Below are 16,123 nucleotides of genomic sequence, written 5' to 3' on the forward strand. Positions count from 1 at the left end.
TATGGAATAAGCGGTAAAGAAGATGAATGAATAGTTGTCAGGTCTTCGACCTATCTATATAATATGTTTTTGGTGAAGCAGAGTCTTTACAAGAGAAACTCTTTAGGTGAGGTGAAAAAAATCCTCTCTTGTGAAAGTATTCGAATTATAAGAATTATCAAGAATTACAGTGCCACTACAAGATGTTTGCCCCCTGAAAGATTTTTTCAGTTTTTGCTTTTTTGTCACATTTGAAAGTCTCAGATCATCAAACAACATTTAATACCCAAGTAAATTCAAAAGCAGTATTCAGATGATGATTTCATTCATTAGGAGAAAAAAAGCTATCCAAACCAACCTATGTGAAAAAAGTAATTGCCACCTATACGTGATAACTGCCTGTGCCATCCTGGGCAGCAATAACTAACATCAAATGTTTGGGATAACTAGCGATGATTCTTTTAAGAGCAGTGTGAGGGAATTTTGGGCCACTCTTTTTTTTTATTATTTAGTCTCATTGGGCGGTTTTCAAACATGAACTACCAAAGCCAAAGCGGCTCAATTAGAGTTAAATCCGGACATAGACTAGGCCAATCCCAAAGATTAATTTTTTATTTATGTGTAGGTATTTAGCTATTCATTATGTCCCCACTGCATAACCCCAGTGTGATTAAACGTAAGGTCACTAACTGATGGTCAGACATTTTCTTTCAGGGTTTTTTGGAATAGAGCATAGTTCTTACTTTTAACAATTTTTTTTTTCTAAATGTTGTTTTCTAAATGCTGTGTTAGTTTTACACAAGTCGTAACAGGACACACACCTTTTAAAACTCGTCACCTTTGTCTTGTCAGTCCACAGATTATTTTCCTAAAAGTCTTGCTGATGTTTTAGGTATATGTGAGACAAGTCTTTTTCATCAGCAATGGGTTTCACCTTGGAACTCTCTTCCTTATTGCTGAATCATAAACACTGACCTTTACTGAGGCATGTGAGACCTGCAGTGCTTTAGATGCTGTTCTGGGTTCTTTTGTGATCTCCTGGAGGGTTTGTGAAGAATGGATCTCACTATCGTTTCCTGGAGTCCCAATGCCTCAGAACTGGTTTTATAAGTCTTTTAAAGATGATAATATGACTATTATGACTATATGATAATATTTCTTATCTGTTCTTGAATTTTTTTAGATTGGGAAATGACACATTTGCTTCTTGAGATCTTTTAACCAACTTAGTTTTGCCAGACTGATTCTATGTATATGATTGTTTTGAATCTCTGACGACTGGACAATAATCTGACCTGGATGTTGTTTATGAATAAATTTTCCTGTTTGAACATGGATGATACAGATGGAAAACACTTGAGTTCTGGGGTTTTACAATAGCTGGAAAACTTCCAGATATGATTCTGGTTAGGGCTCCATACTTGGAATGGCTCTGATTATCATTCATAACAAATAGGGCTGCATATGAAAAATATCTAATTGCGATACTGATGACCTGTCCAGGGTGCACTCCACTCTCGGCCAATGACCACTGGAGATAGGCACCCTCCTCCCCACACGACCATGCAAAGGACAAGCGGGTAAAGACAGAGGGATATAAAGTAATTGTGATACTATTAATGAAAATTACGATGATCTCAATTACAACAATCTGCATGTTTGTTACTATTTTGTTTTCTTCACTAGTACAAAATGTATCCACCCATCTCTGTGAACTTCATTATTTCACCCACTTAAAATATTCATAAGGTGTGGACATTAAGGGCAGTTGAAGTCCATATAGCTGGTCAAATATAACAATATGCAGAGCATGTATACCTGACATTTCAAATATACTAGTATCCTACCAAATATCATGTCCAAGCATTCCTTTGTGATTTCTAAAATGCACACACTGATATTTTGGTGACAGATGCAATATATTGTGCAGCTTTAATAAGGAGAGGAGACAGTGTGTATTGCAGGAAATATCGAGGCTTGTCCTTCACTGTTTTTCTGCTACCTGTAAGACCCCTTCTCTTTTCCAATGGTTATAATCAGTCTGACAGAGAGAGGTATCCCAATCCTTGTGGTTTTTAATATAACAATGTCCACCAGTGGGCTCTAGATGGACAAACTTTATCAGTTTATTATTTTACTTAGTGCCCCTACACGTGGCCCGTTCTGCGGTGGCCGGGCTCTGGCACTCGGTGGTTTGGTCTGGGCTTCCCAGTGGCCCCGCACCATTACGGACCCTTTGTGGCGATGCCTTGAGACGACATTGTTGTAAATAAGCGCTATATGAATAAATAAACTGAACTGAAACTATCTCTGTAGTTATGCTGCTATAGGCTTAGGCTGCTGGAGGACATAATGACCACTTTCACCCTCTCCGCTACATTCTCACACTACTCTCCAATTTTGCATTATTTGCTGTTATTTCAGCTTTTAACCTTGTTCTCTCTTTTCTCTTCCTAGACGCTACACCTGGCCTGACTCTGTGTCTACCTGTGACACCTTTCTGGAGAGGGGAATTGTCCGAGCTTCTGCTGGCAACAACTTAATGCTCACCCTCTACCGATGACCCACATCGCCCTGTCTTTTAGTGTTTAACCCTTTCTCTCTCCTAGACATGACGATTGACTGAGCTTTACTGTAACTAATTATATGTATATGTCTCTTTCAGACTCTAACCTTGAAAACTGGCTCAGAGTTTATCTGTTCTTTCTTTCTAGATGAAACCACTAAAGAGCTACATCCATTAACATTTACTTTTCCTTCCCATAGAAAGTACTCTTGGATCAGTGCTTCTGTGTTTTTTTTGTGTCTCTGCTCTGTTCTCTCAAACCCCCAGTCAGTCGTGGCAGATGGCCACCCACACTGAGCCTGGTTCTGCTGGAGGTTTCTTCCTGTTAAAAGGGAGATTTTCCTCTCCACTGTCGCTACATGCATGCTCAGTATGAGGGATTGCTACAAAGTCAACGCCAGTGACTGTCCACTGTCTCTACATGCTCATCCGGGAGGAGTGAATGCTGCAAGTCACTGACTGGATGCAATCTGCTGGGTTTCCTTAGATAGAAAAACTTTTTATCCAATTTGAATAAATAACTAACTCCGACTGCACTGTTCAATGGTTAGGATTAATTGGAATGTATGTACCTGACTGTTGTGAAGTGCCTTGAGACAACATGTGTTGTGAATTGGCGCTATATAAATAAACTGAATTGAATTGAACTGTTTTTTAGTTTTTTCCACTTTTACAGTTAGATCCCTCCTGTATCCCCTCCCTTACCTAGTGCGTTGTCACATGGAAAAGGTTAGGGAATTTTGGGTCAAAGGGAATGTTGTTGCAACAGATTTTGGCCAAATTGTGCCATTCTTTCCGTCAAACACACCAGCTTCTCGGTGATGCAATAAAATCAACAAGAATGTCTCTATAATTAGATAAGAATCATCTTTATTTCTCCCGGACCGTGCAATGATTAAGCAGGCATAGAAAACAAATGGATCGATGGATTCTTTCCTTTTAAAGCAATGAACACAGACAACGCACTGACATGAAGTGATTAAATAGGTTTATTTGATTTACAGACATTTTTACATTTTATATCAACAAGTCACCATATGCACCTTCCTGCCCCCTGATTGGAGCATCACAGTTCATTTCTAAAATTAAATCTTCTGATTTCTCTGACACATAGCTCTACTGACTAAAAACAAAAATAAAATCTGTTTTCTGCTAAACATCAGAAATAAGTTGCTTTGTACAAGAATCTTGTATAACAAGAAATAGCACATACTTTATGAATCACCTCAGTGATTATTAACGTAGCATAAATCAATGCAACAGGCTATAAAATTGGTGCTAAACAAACTCAGATTTGGCAAAGAGAAACAGTTCATGAGCCATCCTCCTCTCTGTAGTATGACAGCTTAAAGTTAGCACTTACTATGTGTACGAAGTGACATACTTCTGCGACAGAGGTTGTAAAGACGATGCCAGGATGTGTTTCAAATAATTCCCTGAACATTAAAGTGTGCAAAATGATTTGATCGGGTATTCTACCAGAAAACAAACTAGAGCTACAAACATGAAGGCAAAAGCATTGCGTCGTTTCATCGGGCTTCTTCAAAGTTATCACATTGCATTTTGTTCCGTTTATGTAAGAGATGTCTGATAAATGATCACAGTTAACGGGATGATTCTGAACTGTAAAGGTACTGTGTTGATTAATAGTGTTACATATAAAGGTGAACTACTTGGCATTTAAAAACCAAATGACACAAAAAAGTGTATATTCAAACCATAAATTTCCCTCTATAGAATATTCTTCATTATGGTAACAAACAAATAAATACATTGCATTCAAGCCATCATTTATACAATATATTAAAGTTACTGCAGGATATAGCTTTTGCTCTCTCTCTCTCCATATATGTATATATATATATTTATCTATTGTAGTTATAAAAAAACTCATTTGGTAACATCACGAAAGACAATAAACTGTATAAACCTAAGGTAAGAAGCTCAGTTCATTAAGAAGATGAAGGTGTATAAACACGGCAGGTTGGACAAAATCACATTCAGAGAGCTCCATGCAGCTGGAGAGAAGCTAAAGCTAATGATCTGGCCCACATGGCTGCCCACGCGTGGTCAGAGAGTCACAAATCACTATAGAAACCCAAGCCCATATTTTCCTGTGTTCTCTTAAAGGTCTGGAAAGTGCTTTTTTCCCCTTTATGCAAAAGTTTTCAAGTCTTCAAGTGTAATGGCTGTATCCAGCTTTCAGTACAGGTGTGCCCCTCAGGTCCTATGAAGTATACTTCGTGGTACATAGTAGCACTTGATCTAACAAATGATATTTTCCTCACAGATGTATTTGTTAATGTAAAATGGAATAAGAATAATGATAAATTGTATTATGCTCAAAAAAAGCATAAAATGTTCAGATTAGAGATACACCAATCAGAATATTGCAGGCCAATTTCCGATCACAGTTTTTGTAATATTCATTTTGCTGATATCTCTTTAAGGATTTAAATATATGCGGACATTGGAACAGCATTGAAAATATTTTTACTATTTAGATTTTTTTTTTCTTTTTGGAAATATTTTTTCCTGTACTTTAGGGGTAATGCAGGTACCAGTACTAAAAGTATGTTCTCCATTTTCATTTCCAGCAGAGTGTAGACCCTTATCTCAACTCAGATCTTCAAAAGGCTGACAACATTTCCAAATCCAGCATGTTCCATAACGAACAGAGATTAAAGCTCAAAAGGATAAAAAGAGCAAATAGCTGCAAAACACTTAGCCTTCCTGTTATCTGCTAAAGTCTTGCTCTCTCTCGTAGTCTAAATGAAGCACAGACTTGTCCTGACATGCGGAAAATACAGTTTAGTTTTAATAGCTTCTTTCATCTCTGTGCTTTATCTGATCAAATTTTTTACACATTTGAAACAGAAGGCAGCTAACTTCACTCAGTTACCATCTACTGAACTGAAGAGTGAAGTTGTTTTTGTTTGCCGGTGGATTAGTATTATCTACCTACTGATTGATAAATAAATTAAATTAAATTTCCGACTGACCTGTCACCGGGCAGAGTCACTGAACCTGAAAATCATTTGATTCCAGTGACTGACTAATTTCGCTGAACATGATTTTAAGTTTTACTATATTTTTCCTATAAACATTTGTATCATTATGCATTATAGCTCCTGTACAGACATCTAATTGGAAGCATCCAAATTCCTAGACATCAGTTTAACATGATGTTAAAGGCTTTCCGGTTCCTGTCTTGGATTTTTGATTCCAATCACTAATTAGCTGATGACTGTGTCTCCAGCAAAGGTTCTCTCTGCAGATATGTGGGATCAGATGTCTACAGCTGCATGGTGGAAACGTCTCTCTTCACAATGCCTGTTATTGTAACCCTCCAGGACTGGACTAGAACCCTTCATTAAAAGCCACTCCGTGCATGTGTGGCCGATTTTGTGTCCAGAAACTTAAAACCAACCATCAGAAAGCCACCTGTCTAAAGGGAAAGCAGCTTGCTGATAAGGCAGTAAGGATAGAAAATGGTTCGTTTTCTCAAAAGAAGACAAAAAAAATCCTTTTTTTGTATTGCTTTTCATATACATAAAACACAGGTGTCACTCTTATCAAGTCCAAAGAGTAGCATTGCATTTTCTTTTCGGAAAAGCATATATAAGCTTGTATATAATAAATTACGAAACAAACTAAAGAACTAAAAATCCAGTGTCTGCGTCAGATCACCCGAACAGCATCATGATCCTTCTGAAACAATCATGGGCATGCAGCCTCCAGCATTAAATTTCATCATTACACACACACACACACACACACACACCCACACACACACACACCACACACACACACACACACACACACACACACACACACACACACACACACACACGTGCACATACACAAAAGAAAAACAAAAAATAATGTGCAGAAAGCTCTCACATCTGTTATGTTCTCTGGTACTGTCTACACTCATTTAAGTGCTAAAATCTCGAAGGAAAACATGTATGAGGGGTCAAAGGAAACATCTGCAGGTGGGAAAAAGCTGCTGTTCTTAAGGCTGATTCACTGATCTTTAAACAGTAACACTTTTTTGGGTCTTAGCTGACTTTAATGTTTACATGCACATCATAATTAATTAGCAGAACACTGCATTTATCATGTAAACTGGAATTGTAATGTTAATACTGTAATTAAAGTGGACAGAATAACATTTAAGCCATGTTCAGTCACATAAACTGCTCTACTGCATGTTTTGGTGTAGTTGCATAACTCATTGCAAATGAAGTCACTTTAACGCAAGGTCAGAATAATTCGTGGAAAACTTTCATTTTGTTTGGATAAGGTGTAGTGTGCATGTAAACATAGTCTGTGAGGAAGTTATGAGGGGTGTTGGTGGTCTGTGCAAAGTCTATAGGAATGTAATGAGGCTATGGCACTTGGTGCAGACTAACATCCGATGGATGATGCAGACAGACAAATAAGAGACATACTGTTGGGCAGGCAGGCAGGCAGGCAGGCAGATAGACAGGGCAGGTTCATGTCAGCATTCAGTAGTATGGCATCAAAAGTCAGAAGGGTTGAGGACGTCCCCTCCCTGGAAGGTTCAGTGGATCCTCGCAGACTTAGGTGAGAAGTTCTCTGTCTGTCAAAAAATCTACTTTGAGTGAATCCTCACCAGAGCGTTCAAGGAGGAGCAAGACGCTCCGTTCCCCCTTTCCAGTTTAGAGTAGCCTCCACGAGTGTAAAAAATGAGAGCAGCAGGAGCCAAGAGAAGCAGGGGGTGACAAAAGGACGGAGGACAGAAGTGTTCTTCTTCAACACGATTTTGTCATCCCTTAAACGTCTGTGCAGATAGGTCCTTGTTTGCTTATCACCTGGGAACGAGAGAAAAAGGAGAACGGTGTGAGCTCTTTGAGCATGGCCTCACCACAGGACATTCTCATGTAATTAATGTTGAGGTCAACAGTTCTTGGGCCATCTGCTAGGACCTTCCTGAAAATGTCTGCACACTACGACCAGACTGTGACCTAAATATATTCCTGCACACTGCATACCAATGTGTTAAAAGACAGACTCTGCAATCTGTACACACATTAAACCACAGCAACACACTGCTGTTGTGTGTCTGTTGGATGTTTATGAAGCTTCATACCTTCACCTCAGTTTAAAATGGCACTGTTGAATGTTGATTTTGTGTCTAATGAACCATTTCTGTGTTAATTTACCCATAATCTTTAAAACATTATTTTGGTAAAAGATTCTCTGATGACACCAAACAAATGGACATTCTGGTGTTTATAAAATCTATTCTAGCTGCTTCGGCGCTCATAAACACAGCTAACATGGTGGAAACTATGGCCCCACAGGGAAATCTATACTCTAGTTTGGGGATTATGACATTCAGCTCTCATAATGCCACGCTTGTGATCTCTTCAGACTGGACATGAGAGAGTGCTGAATACACTGTTTGTTGTAGTCTGTCATTATGTTGCCCTGGATGCTCCGGTGCAGACTCTGCCACAGAAGGATCAGTGAAGGCAGCTCAGTGGACTAATGTTCTGTGCAACACATAAACCCACCAACAGCCTCTCAGACACTTGCACATACAGACAGACACCAACCGTGTTATCCAGACTGGGCTAATTAGCCTTAACAGAGGGATTAGAGGGTATTCAAAAACAATGAGTTTTGGTTGAGTGTGAGCAGATCCAGTCCTTTTTGGGATTTTTCCTCAGTTAATAGCTTCAGTTACGGCTGCATTGTTTGAAAGCTAGGCTTTAAATTGCAAAAAGTGGCAGTGTGATGTTGAGACAATTAGAGCTGTAAACGTTTTGATATGTGCGAAAAGTGGCCGTTCTGCTAATAACTCTGCTCTGACTATGCTGGGGAATGTTGGCTTCATGTGCTGGGTGGGGGGTGGCTGATTGGCCTGGCAGCCCAACAAAGTCTAATCAAATCAAACCAAACTATGGTGCTTTTTTGGCCAAATCATGACTGAACTTGCCTGGGTCGGCAACGCTCCAAGTGTTGAGAATGGATGAAGAGAATAAAATGCTTGCTCTTTGTGCCTTTCATGTTCATCACATTGTGAGGCAAAATGATCTCACATTCAAGAGACCTATCAGAGTCCAGCTTTACACTTCGTGTGTGTGTGTGGGTATTTGTTTGAGTAGGAGTGTGTGTGGTCTGTGGAACCATGAAACCACTCAGCACGGCTGACGGAGGACTTGGAGCTTTTGTTAAACGATAAGAGTGCAAAGGAGCAAAGTATGTGCCTGCAGCTGTACAAACACTTCTAACAGTAAAAGTTTTGCCTTGTGATGTGGACTTTCCTCATGGGGCAATATGGAATAGTGCTTACTGAATAAATGAGTGTGAAGCTCCTCTGTCAGATATCCTGCTGATGTTTTGACAGCGCCCAGCTTGGGAATGCCCTCGCGTTAATCCTGCGGTACAGGAGGACGACAGGATGAGGGGGTGGATGTGGTCAGAAGAGGCAGCAGAGGAAGTTAATTGGATCTCAGTGTATCCGATCTGTGCCTGGTTTTATGTTGCTGGAGATTAATAACCTGCGATGTATAACAGCTTAAACGATCACTGCTTCTCTCTATCCTCATTTATGTAGCTGTGATATCTTTTCTCTCCTTCACTAAATTGCTCTGATTCCCTTCGACTTCTTGTCAGAGATAAATGCTAGCTTTGTATCTCTGCTTAAACTTTCAAAGTACATTAAAGTGGCAGCAGATTCAGTGTATTCTCTCTGTCACAGAGAAGGGTGTTCCACCTTTAACAGTCTGTGAGTGCAAATCATGAAGTGCTTGTTATCAGTGAACAATGTCATCTGATAAATGTAATGATGCATATGCCAAATTGAAGGGAAAAATACTCCACAACTCTGATTTTTTATAGTCTTAGACAAATTTTGCCTAAAATCAGTTGTAGCTGAGTGTCTCTGTGATTCTTCCACAGGACATAAAAAAGCAGTTCAACTCTGACCTGGTGTAACAATGATCAGTGCTCCCTATAATTAGCAACCTTTGACAGGGCATGGGAAACACACGCTCTGGCTGCTGTGTGTGTGTGTATTCTTGTATATGCTACCAAGAAAGGATCATCAATTTTACCCAACAAGGAGAGGTAATTTTTGTAAAGTGAGGACATTTTTCCTACTCCTCACTTTTTCATGCTGGTTTAGGACTAAGGTCTGAATTGAATTTAAGTTAGGTTTAGGTAAATACTGGTAATGGTTAGGGTCAGGGTTAGGCCATATAACTGAATAGAAAATTAACTGAAGTAGTGTAAAGTCCTTTTAAAGTTGGAAAAACAAGGATGTGTGCGTGCATGTCCTGTGTGTGTTTAACGAGGAACTGATGGAGCCGGCCTTTGAAACATGATGTATGTGCCAGCTTTTCATGTCACCTGTCATTAGCTTTTGCCTGCCAATATCAACCTGGTAATAACACCACTTGGAGTAAAGGACAAAGCTGTAAACTTTTGCTAGTCTTTTGGGGGATATCTCTACCAGATTTTCTTCTGCAGGCTCGTCATATCATGACGACGTTTATACCCACCTTCCAAAGTTAACACAATTTTAGAAAGCTTTACCGGTAGCAGTTGCACAGGTGAAAGGAAGCAGGAGCAGACTCAGCACATGTGCTACAGCCGACAGAAAAACCACACAGAGAGGGAGGTCAGAAGTCAGTCAAAGGGCGACAATGCGCTGGTGAGAACTCTGAAATTCCCAATTGAATTTAAGTCTGGACTTTGACTGGGCCATTCTAACACATAAATATGCTTTGATATTTCATTGTAGCTCTGGCTGTTTGTTTAGGTTTAGGTTATTGATCATATGCCACAGTCTCAAGTCTTTACTTAGCTCTATCTATCCTCCCACCAACTCTCACCAGCTTCCTTGTCCCTGATGAAGAAAAGCATTTCCAGAACATGATGCTGTTTACGAGTATACTTCTCAGTGGGGACTGTGTGTTCACCAATATGCAGTGTTATTGTTACGCACACAAACCATTGGATGTATGCCAAAAGGTTTGACTATAGTCTCATTGGTCTCGATGATGCCGTTTGTTGTTCTCTAAGGATGCTTAATACAAATGCATCCTACAAATTTTAGATTTATATATTCCAAAAAGGCTTCCACTTTACAATTATGCACAATAAAGATTGTTGTAATGTGTCAATATATAAAACATTTCAAGGTGTGAGACTACTTTTGCAAGGTGTTATCAATTTCCCAAGCCCACTGCAACATGTTTGAAATGATTTTCTGCAAATAGGACATGCATTACATCCCAAATCACTTACAGAACTGTCATCAAATCATTCCTGTTGTTTTTCTGTTCTTTTTCCAAAACTGGCTGCATTTAGTTTTTTTTAAAGATGTAAAGACCAAATGTGTTTATCACTTTCATTGCTGACACATTTAGGCACATCTATTATAACATTTTTGTATTATTCTAAACTGCTTTTATTTGTTCCAAACAATACTTAAATTGTACTTTTACTTTTTAAATAGTGTTGTTTGTGCTTTATGGGTTGACAGCGAAGATACAGAGACAAACTGATAAAAAAACAAACCAAAGTGAAAGAAAAGGATCTTACACTTCTCTGGAAGGGAGGTGCATGTTTCAAAATTTAAATCATTCTTCTAGTCAGCAAGATTCTGAGATCATTCTCTGCATGACCTTGCACCTACTCAAAAGTTTTCCACTCGGTTGGCTGTCTCTCCTGAATATAACAGGAAGACGCAATGTTGGCAAATGATCACTCTGCTTTCCTGACCTGAACTGTGTCCAACCAGCCAGTTTCCCAGTACACACCTCCATTTTATGTTTTTTATCAGTTAGTTTAAATTTATAATGTACAAAAAAAAGATAAGATAAGCACATGTCTTTAGGATTGTTAGGGGTTGAACTGGTTCTTCTCTTATTTTCTGTGATTCAGATATTAAGAATCAATAAATGCTTTGTTGTCATTTGTCAACCCTCTCTATACAAACAGAGCATTACCAACTGTTAATGAGACAAACCCTGAAGAGCAGACATGACCTACCTGTTTTTATGCACTTTTGTGTGCTTTACAGTATTTAAATAAATACACTTTGACAGGTTTCTAAAGAAAGCACCAAAGCCTTGACATTTGCTCTGAGTATGATAACCTTAACTAATAAGTCACAACAGATTCCTTGTCCTCCTTATCAGGAGTCAAAAGTTATCCTTGTTATTCTTTAGTGTCTACTACAGTAGCTCCCCATTGTACACAGAGCTAGCTGGTGTGCTGCCAATTATTGTGTTTTTCGTCTGGGTTAATAATTCCAGAGTTTATGTGTGGGTCTGATAAAGGCAGGAAGTAGGAAAAGCAGCTCCGGTCTTGATAAGATGCCATATAGGTGGTCAGCTCCTTGAAACGTCCTGAGTACAATGCGATGGGAAACGGTTCATGGAGGAATCATTTTCGCCTCATCGTGTTTATCACCTCGGCTGGTGAGACATTCCGCCTCTGGTCAAAATCTTTTGTGTTCAGGATGATCATGTTTGTTCTCTTATAAAAAGGGTGGTCTCCACATGATGCGTGTCAGGTAATGAGTAGAAAGCTCTCTAAATGCCTATGTCCTTGGATTGACTGTGTTATCAGCCACTCAAAGTGCCTGACTAAGTGCTCATGCGAAAAGCCCTAACTTTGAAATAGAGGGCAATTTACCTGGTCATACCTTGACTGAAGAAGGTGGAGGCTCCTGCATCAGCTTCTTCAGCCTGAAAAGATAAAACTGGTTTAAGCAATCATTGAAGCACTGAATCTTATCAAACGACGTGCAATTTTATTTATCAGTTTTTTGCAGTCCTCTTCTTTTCCACCATTACTTTTCCCTAACTTTTATCAAATCATACTGAGAAAGTCCTTCTCTTTCTTTTAGCCACACTTGATCACTCTGCTTCTCTTGCCATCTTCCACCTGCTCAGATGCACACACTGGATCTGTGCTGTCAAAGCTTGTTGAATGAGACAGCTCTGCACCCAGACATCACTAGGCAGAACTGTGAACTGTGTGAAGGCTTGGGTATGCACTGCACTGCACCGGGGCTATTAATGGAAACCCAGAAGCTAAAAAAAGCTAACAAGCTAGGAATAATAAAGCACTCTTGAAGGCTGGAAATAGGCACACATGCTCCAGTGAGTTACTCGTTTGGCACCATGCTTTTTTTTATTAATAGCACGGATTTTCTGAGGACACACTCAGAAGGAGGAAAAAAAATGAGTAGCACTCTGTATACTCATGGGGAATTTATAAATTATAGGGTTTATGGCATGAATGGAACACATAAATACCACCACTAGTACCATGGAACAACCCTTGCTGTACACCATTGTGCCTGTCGTTTTATTTGCTCTCTGAGGTGCTGTTTGCAACTTGTTATAAAAAATAAAACGGCTTGGCTGATGTTTTTTCTGCATTAGTTGGTTATAATTAAAGGAGAGCCACCCATCAGTATTATTTAGGTAACACTGTTTTAAAAGTACAGTTTTATAGTTATTAGTGTCATGTCTGTTAAACTGCCAACTGCAGGCTACATGAGCAGATAGCCTGATTAAGGTAAGCTTTTAGCTTATTCAGCTACAATAAGTGTAATATGTTTAAAAATAATGCATAAATGTCATAAAACGTTATTATAACTCAACTATAACCAATATGGTGTATTAATTTATGTATATTATCATCAGTATGAATAACTGGCTTTTCTTGTTAAAAAGATATTTGCACGTTTTTCATTCATACTATTAAACTGTGGCATTTTGTACACAGCTTATCAATCTATAAGAATCTCATAAGAGCCCATAGCTAAATAATGAGCTGTAAGGATTATTTATTTAATAAAACGTTGAAAGTTTGTTGAAAGAACTGCCGGGTTGCCAAACTTATACAGTGCATTTACTAGCTTTCACTGTAGTAAAGTGTTCCACTTGTTCATTATAGAGTAAGATTTCTCTACAGTTTTGTAATATTTTGATCAAAACCACCACTTTAAACATTCACTGTCATCCTAAACTGTTCCAGACAGAACATTAAAACTTTCTGTATTTTTTTCTAGACTGATGACAGAGATTTTCCAATCAATTCTTTAGTAAAGCCTCTGGAACTTAATGCATTGTGAAAATATATTGAATATTCCAGAGTATTGACTGTAAATCTGTAATCGCTAGCAACATTCTACACCTTTTACAGCTAATCTCAAATGAACATTAAACAAAATACAAAGATTTGCTCAGCATGCGTTTTTGTGAACTACTGTAGTTACAGTAGGCACTCCTTGACAATCAATCATTTGTGTTTACAGCCTTCTCAATAAAAAAGCGCCTTTTGTAAAGTTAATTTGTAAGCAGCACCTATAGGGAAAGATCAGAATCAGAGTATGCACTCTCATGGATTAGAAATGGCTAAAAACAACTAGGTTAGGGAAAAATACTAGTCTTTTTTGCAGCTGCATTTCTGATGTGCACTACTTTTCATATGTAAATAGTTTAAAATTCTACAAGTTTGTATTAAACTCTTTCCAACCTGGTAACCCAAAGTAGTTCTTAATATTGGCCTTTTTTGGCAACCTACAAATTAAAGCATTTATAAGTTTATGAGAAATCATATCCACTTATTTCGGAAGTATAAAAAGCGGTTTAACAATTCATTGAAAGCCAGCATCCATATATGCGCAGAATGATTCCTATTCATATAAAGATTGAATGACAGTTACTGTAGCTTGCTTTTTTACTACAAATGGACCACTCATTAGCATGTGTGGCAACATTGGTTTTGTCCTACAGAGTGTTGGGTGAAAGTCAAGGGGTTGTGGTTAGTTGTAGTCTGAGTGAACATGTGCCAGCTGCCCGCAGCATCCGATAGTGCGGTTAAAGTTTGAACCACTTCTTGGAGCACAGGCTAATATCTATTACTAGCCCATTTTGAGCAGTGGAGGTTCTCCTTTAGTTAAAGTTCTGCTATTTTCACCCCTTTTTTTCCTGTCTGTGCTGACACTCTTTTTAGTACAGTATTTTTAACATCACAAAGAGGAAGTATTCACAGCTTTGCTGATAGTTTCAATTTTTGTAGAATGTAGAAACGGCAATGAAATGCAACAAGCAGTCCTCAAATCTCTTTTGCAAATTTAAAATGTGATTTTTAAATTTTTTTTAGGATATGCAAAAAAGGGGCTTCCTTACAATTGTAGGCATGAGAAAAACTAACTCCTAAGGGCGAAGACAAGGCGTCTGTGGAGGGACGTCAGACATCACATCGCCATCCTGTCTAAAAATGTTCTGTATCTTCCACAGGAAGGAAGTCATTTCTGTAAGCGCTTGTAACAGGGGAGCAAGCCACTGTGATTACAAAAATGGAAATGAAACAAGAAGTTTTGTCTGACCTTATGGAAAAGCACCAGAGAGCTTGTTTTACGTTTTTGAGGCCATGCTTTTGTTTCCTACCGATTCATGTCTTTGATTTTGATAAAAAAGGAAGACATGAGTTTGTGAATGAGAGTGGAAGTAGCTGATGAAGCTCTAAGAAGCAGCCCTTATACAAACTGTTGGCTGGAACACACAATGTCGGCTGTGGAGGACGTTTAGCTGACTGGGACTTTCTGTTGGCTCTGAAAGGGTCATATTTCTGGACATTACAGGTTTTTGGAAATGAGGTTTGAGCAGCATGTCAAACTCCAGCAACAGGATAAAAGTTAACAGCAATGCAGAGAAAAAACAAAACACAACATTATAACACTATATGTTTTGCTACATCAAGCAAGTTTCATTGGATTTCTTTTAGCTCTTACTCAGAAAGTCAGCGACAAACAACCCTGGCAAATGCTAAATATTTAAAGAATGGACTGCTGAATAATTAATTAAATAATAATTTATTCCAACAATGCATGAGGATCCACTCACTGTTCGGCCTTTTCCCTGTCGTCCAGGAAAAACAGCGCTGTGGCCAGGAAAAACATGCCCCCAAGGACAATGATGAAGGGACACAGCATGAGGGCATAGCCCAAGCTGAGGAACTTCCATAGTTCAGATGAAGCGTAGCTCTTCTGAATCTCATCAGATATCTGCCACCGGAAACGTGCATGGATCGCCCAGAAGCATGACATGTGCACACACACATACATACAAACACAGACAAGAGAAGAGAGATTTTATTTAAATAAATTACTCAGTTTTTCAAACATTGCATGCTTTTCTGATACACTGCATGATGCTAGTTTTCCCATTCTTGTATACACTTTCTCTAAATCAGGGCTGGGTTTGACAGCTAATGGCTCATCTTAGAATTCAGTGTCTAATGTGTTATGTGTAGGGAAACCACAGCTGAAGAAAAGTGGGTGTCAAGTGACTTGTTATGCCTCCTAGTATCACCCATAAGGCAGTCCCACTGACAATCACATGGCAACAGAGGCTCCTAATGGTAATGCTAGGCAAACTGTGTGTGTGTCTGTGTGTCTTTGTGTGGGGCGGAGGTGTGGGAGGGTGTATGGCAGAAAAATGAGGGGGTTAGCATCCACCAGTGAGTGAGTCTGAATGTTGCAGTGGCTCAGGCACACCGATTTCATGTTAGCTTCAG

At 39.0% G+C, this 16,123-nt stretch overlaps 1 protein-coding gene across 2 annotated transcripts in view; it reads right to left on the reverse strand.

The window, feature by feature from the left end:
* Positions 1–3,516: 3,516 nt before the first annotated feature.
* spns2 (spinster homolog 2 (Drosophila)) overlaps positions 3,517–16,123 on the reverse strand; it is a 71,986-nt gene continuing 59,379 nt past the window's right edge. The window contains exons 11-13 of one of the 2 annotated variants that reach the window (XM_047379151.1): positions 15,451–15,611; positions 12,234–12,276; positions 3,517–7,383 (exon numbers count right to left, since the gene is read on the reverse strand). In XM_047379151.1, the coding sequence (XP_047235107.1) occupies positions 7,345–7,383; positions 12,234–12,276; positions 15,451–15,611 (243 nt within the window). In that variant the 3' untranslated portion in view covers positions 3,517–7,344. Of the gene's footprint in view, positions 7,384–12,223; positions 12,277–15,450; positions 15,612–16,123 lie in introns of both variants that reach the window. The other variant, XM_047379152.1, reaches the window with a different exon arrangement.

This window comes from Girardinichthys multiradiatus, chromosome 11, assembly GCF_021462225.1.
Source record: "Girardinichthys multiradiatus isolate DD_20200921_A chromosome 11, DD_fGirMul_XY1, whole genome shotgun sequence".
In the NCBI taxonomy this organism is placed as follows: domain Eukaryota; kingdom Metazoa; phylum Chordata; class Actinopteri; order Cyprinodontiformes; family Goodeidae; genus Girardinichthys; species Girardinichthys multiradiatus.